This window comes from Malus domestica, chromosome 09 (assembly GCF_042453785.1).
Source record: "Malus domestica chromosome 09, GDT2T_hap1".
Classification (NCBI taxonomy): Eukaryota; Viridiplantae; Streptophyta; class Magnoliopsida; order Rosales; family Rosaceae; genus Malus; species Malus domestica.
The window spans coordinates 11,135,868-11,140,962 of record NC_091669.1 but is presented as its reverse complement, the minus strand read 5'-3'; the positions used below and the strand labels follow the sequence as shown (position 1 = coordinate 11,140,962).

General features: G+C 33.5%; 1 protein-coding gene across 1 annotated transcript; it reads left to right on the top strand.

Annotated features, from left to right (window-relative positions):
- Window positions 1–700: 700 nt before the first annotated feature.
- On the top strand, window positions 701–4,877 carry LOC103443159 (putative Myb family transcription factor At1g14600). The gene is made up of 5 exons (XM_008381954.4): window positions 701–1,084; window positions 1,216–1,292; window positions 4,066–4,160; window positions 4,302–4,407; window positions 4,515–4,877. Exons 1-5 carry the CDS (start codon window positions 919–921, stop codon window positions 4,743–4,745), a joined length of 675 nt encoding a protein of 224 aa, XP_008380176.1. The 5' UTR covers window positions 701–918; the 3' UTR covers window positions 4,746–4,877.
- The last annotated feature ends 218 nt before the right edge of the window (window positions 4,878–5,095 follow it).

The following is a 5,095-nucleotide window of genomic DNA, read 5'->3' as shown; positions in this document are numbered from 1 at the left end:
AAAAGGGTGCAACTTTCATAATACCCAAATTGCTCTTCTCTTAAAAAAGAAAAAAAAAAGATTCACTAAAAAAACCATGTAGCGTTGTTAGTAATTTCATATTTTTCCATATGTTGAGTTACATATATTTTTGTAAACAAAGAAACTGATACCAAATGATATGTCCAATGCTGAACATCACTTAATTGGTGTAATATAACTAATTAATCGGTGCTTAAAGGTATATTACATTATATACCTATCTAAGTCCTAAATAGTTGCACGATTACATCATGTTCTTGACTTTCGTTGCTTCTGTCAGTTCAATATACAATGGTCTCTCAAGGCACTTAATTTCCATCTTATACTTGTTCTGTAAACAATTCTCATCGATCACATGCATATATCTGCTTCAATTTTTAAATAATTGTTTGATTTGACTAAAAATTTCAAGCCAATATAGTAAATTGAAACCTTGAGGATATATATCAGTCATTGCTTAATCGGAGGTTGATTTTATAAAATAACATATTAGTAATTTGCAAAGAGCAAGGAAATGGTCCGAGACAAATATTCCCCAGCATTTTCTAAAAGTAGAGCCTTGTTTTTTACTTATTTATAAGATAATTAGCAGAATATTTCAACATGAATACATGACCAAACACTCCAAGAAAAAATAGAATAGAAACATATATATGACCAAAACAAAGTAATTATAAACGAAAAGTAGTTGTAACAGGCCCTTTATAAGTCGTCGGTCGTAGACTGATCAACATTTTTATGGTTGCCGCTAGCTGCTGCCTGCGTTCATATTAATTCTAGGTAGCTTGCCATACTACTACCCCATTCGCATATTAACTCATTCATCACAAAGCTTGTACTACATGTGAAGAGATCTCTAGAGCTCCGAGGAGGATCCTCAAGCATTATTCTGAATATATGCATACGAATTCGATTACGATGTCGAAGAAAGAAATTATGAAAGGTAGTTCTCATAGAATTGGAGTGAGGAAATACCACAAATCTGAGCTTCCACGCTTGCGGTGGACATCTCAACTGCATGAACTCTTTGTTGAAGCTGTTCAAAGCCTTGGAGGAAAATACAGTAAGTGCAATTCATATACATAATTGGTCGCTTGAATTGGCTTAGATTATATATATAAATATGTATTATATAATCTAAGCTATCTTGAATTCATAGAAATTCAATATTTAAGTATGTCTTGATTTCTGCAGAAGCCACTCCCAAGCGGATTTTGCAGATGATGAGTGTGAAGGGACTGGAAATTTCTCATGTCAAAAGCCATCTGCAGGTATAAATTTTCATATTACTACATGAAAAGAAATTGTATAAAATTAATGAGATACTTGTAAGGCCGATCAAAACCCTACAATTAAAACACTTACCATTATTGACAGATCCAAAAAGAGAAAGAAAAAAAACCCAATGGAAATGGCTAGCAAAACAGAATCAGATATATGCAGTACTTTTGACCTAATTTAGTGTGAGTAGGGTTTTGTTATAATATAAATCATTCCTTCGCTCCATTAATGATGAGATTATCTCTATTTAATTGAAAAGGATCATCAAGTTAATTTTTATAATTCTATATATGGTAAGGAATTAAGAATTTCATCAGTTGGAAAATTGGAATACGATATATAAAATATATCATTCTTAGGTTAATTTTAAAAAGGATCAACAAGTGAAATTTGGAAGAGAAAAAGGGAGAATCTGGAAAATTGAAACCGAAGAAATTAAAGGGTGGAGGTATTGTGGTTTGGAAGAAGATGTAGGATCATGTAAATTATGGAGAAATGGAAGGAGGATGGATGAGAGTATTTTTCGGCTAATTTTAACCTACACTTTGGTTACCTCCTTTGTACTCCTTTCTCGTTTTCTTTAATTTCTACCTTAGAACTTTGTCTTTGTTCCCAAAAACAGTAGACATAACAAGAAATAGCTCGCTGCATAAGGCTCACAGGGATGATTCTATCTTTATCTAGCTAGCTGCATATCTCCTTCGTATATTGGCTTATAAGGCCGTTGCCATTATTGAAAAAGTAGAAATGTGGGCGGTGTCCTAATTCGTATATTATTAATTGCCCTATGTCTAGGTTTCAATCTATTATTAAAAGAGTACGTGTATACATACATTCGATGGTAGTTTTGTTCTTTTTCATTTAGACTTTCTTTGGTCTGTTAATTTTAGATCAGTAATATTATGTTGTTAGACTATCAAACATATTATATTGTCAAACAGCCTCAAATAATGAATTAAGTAAAATCACGTTTAAATATTGTTCGGCCTTAACAACATAACTATATATCTAGCAACATGTCAAAGAAATTCAAGAAAATTCCTCTATTGACTAGATCTAGGTTTCTTAGTTTTAACGATCTACTAACATACATTGACTCCAATATAATATATATATATGCAATTCTGGTGCAACAAACAATTAACTAATATAGAGCTTAGGGAGGCCTAGAGAGGTATTTAAATAGTTCTGATGCAGCAAACGAGTTAAGTAGTCGTACAGGAAACAATTCGGAAGATCAGTTGAGCCGCAAAAATTAAGGCCTAAAAGCAGATAGTTCTTTTTCTTTTATGATCATTACCATAATTATAATGATTAATAAAATATATTCTGGCACAAAAGAAAAAAACTTAGGCATACTTCCACTTCTGCTGGTAGTATATATATAATATATAGTTTCCGCTGGTGCTAACTCAGATTGATTACTTTTTATCGAAAAATAACTCAGGTTAATTAGCTGATGATGATTTAACCAGTCCTTCAAATGCAATTGACTTCGTCATAAACTATATAAGACAGATTAATTATATATGTTCCTAATTACCTAATCCTCTCTCTCTCTCTCTCTCTCTCTCTCTCTCTCTCTCTCTCTCTCTCTCTATGTATATATAGGAGAATGACCAAATCGTCTCAAGCTAGCTAGTTAAATAAAAAATGGGTCATATTGGTATTAGATTATGGCTAGGTTAAGCAGATTAAGAGAGAGTGAAATAAAACACAAGGGGCAGTTGATTAGTCTCGACTAAAATTGTTGGAAGAGGTCTTGAGAGTTTGATGGGTTGTTGGTCAGTAAAACAAATTAAAACACAAGAGACTTAGTAAGGAATGGAACCAAACTGCAAATGCTTGAAGCCACTCCTGATCAAATGCTTGAATAAAGAAGTGAATCATATGATTAATACGACCATCAAGGAGTTTCTTGTACACCTCTCTTTTTTTCTGGCAGTGCCAAACCCCTTCGTCCATTGTTTATTTCAATTAATTTCAGATTTTTTTTTAGTTTAGAATATAACAACAATAACAACCAAATCTTAACTCACTAAGTGTGGTCAGTTGTATGAATCCTAAAACACCACTAAGCTCGATTTTGTGTCATGTCTTCCGTTAGCTTCAAGTACTCTATGTCATTTATTAAAGTCTCTTTCCAAGTCTTCATAGGTCTTCCTCTACATTTTTTTCTCTGAGCTTCCATCTCATAATCGCATCTCCTAACCGGAGTATTTGTAGGTCTTCGGGTCATGTGTCCAAACCACCTTAATTAATTTTCTCTCATTTTATCATCAGTTGCGGTCACTCCTACTTTACTTCGGATATCCTCATTCTTAATCCTATCTTTCCTCATGTGCCCACACATCCAACTAAACATTTTTTTATCTTCCCTACACTTATTTTTTGCACGTATTGATTTTTTGACCGCCCAACATTCTGAGCCATAAAGCATTGTTGATTTTGTTGTCGTCCTATAAAACTTTTCCTTGAGCATCAATGACATAGACGGTCACACAACTCAATTATTAATAAACCAAAGATATTGGTTATTACAACATGGACGTTTTGTTACAGCACAAGAGTAATAAGATATCGTGAGTGGACGTTATGAAATTACCAAAAACATGATTTGATAACATTAATTTTGATGGATCTAATATGTATATACTATTTGTTTAAAAAATACGTATATACTAGTCAGTAGTAGATCGATTCTTCTACGTGCATGTAAGTACTGCGTACTGAATTGGTAGATTCTGGGGGTTTTATTGACAGATGTACAGGAGCTTCAAGGATAATAACATCAATATTTTTTCTGAAGATCACAGCAGTAGTGTCTTCTCCGCTTTCCCAAGTCAAACTCATCAAAGGTATATACACAAAATATTTCCCAACTATACGATTTCATGTAACTGAGCATATAATCTCCATGCATTCTCTAGCTTTGTTTTTCAAGTTAATCAAACATTGGAAAACCTTTTTTCTTTTGGTCTGTTTTTTATCTTCTGCAGGTCATCAGAGAATTATGTAAGATACGATGAGCTAAAAGATATGGAAAATGTAATGCATTCTGAATCTGACGAGGAAGCTGCTGGCAAGCAACATGCTATACACCAGGTACTTCATGTGTGTGTGTGAGAGAGAGACAGCTTTTCTGGGTTCAATGTTAAATTTTAACTCTTGTTTTTTCACAAGTTTAATTGGTTTTCACATTGTCTTTACAGAATACTCATACATCAGAACTCAGCAGATTGTCTATGGATGATCAAACTTGTCAACTGTACGGACTTTGTGAGCTCTCATTGTCGTTTGATCCGGTGACGAACCGAAACCAAAGAGAGAGACAGTTTCGGCCTTCAGCTGATGAGCACTCTAGTTCGGAATCAACCTCAACTGGCAATTTCAGTAACATTCAGGTTGCAGGCAATCACATAAACTTAGACTTAACCATTTGAACATTGTTTCTTCCGCTATAGATAGAAATATCTATAAATCCTTGCTTTATCAATAAGAATTGGTCTACTGTAAAAAAAACACGATCAATTAGTACTACGACGAACGTTATAGATGTTCAATTTTGCCGTCAATCTTGCAAATGCGTTATCGGCCTTTTCAATTTTGCCATCAATCTTGCAAATGCGTTATCAGCCTTTTCGATTTACAGACAGTGAAGCATAAACATAAGCTGGAAGAAACATTATTTATACAAATCTTATGATGTTGCAAAGTCGACGGTATGCGTGTAGTAGAATAAAGTAAATAAGACACAATATTTACAAGGTTTGGCAAGTAATAGTACTTTCTT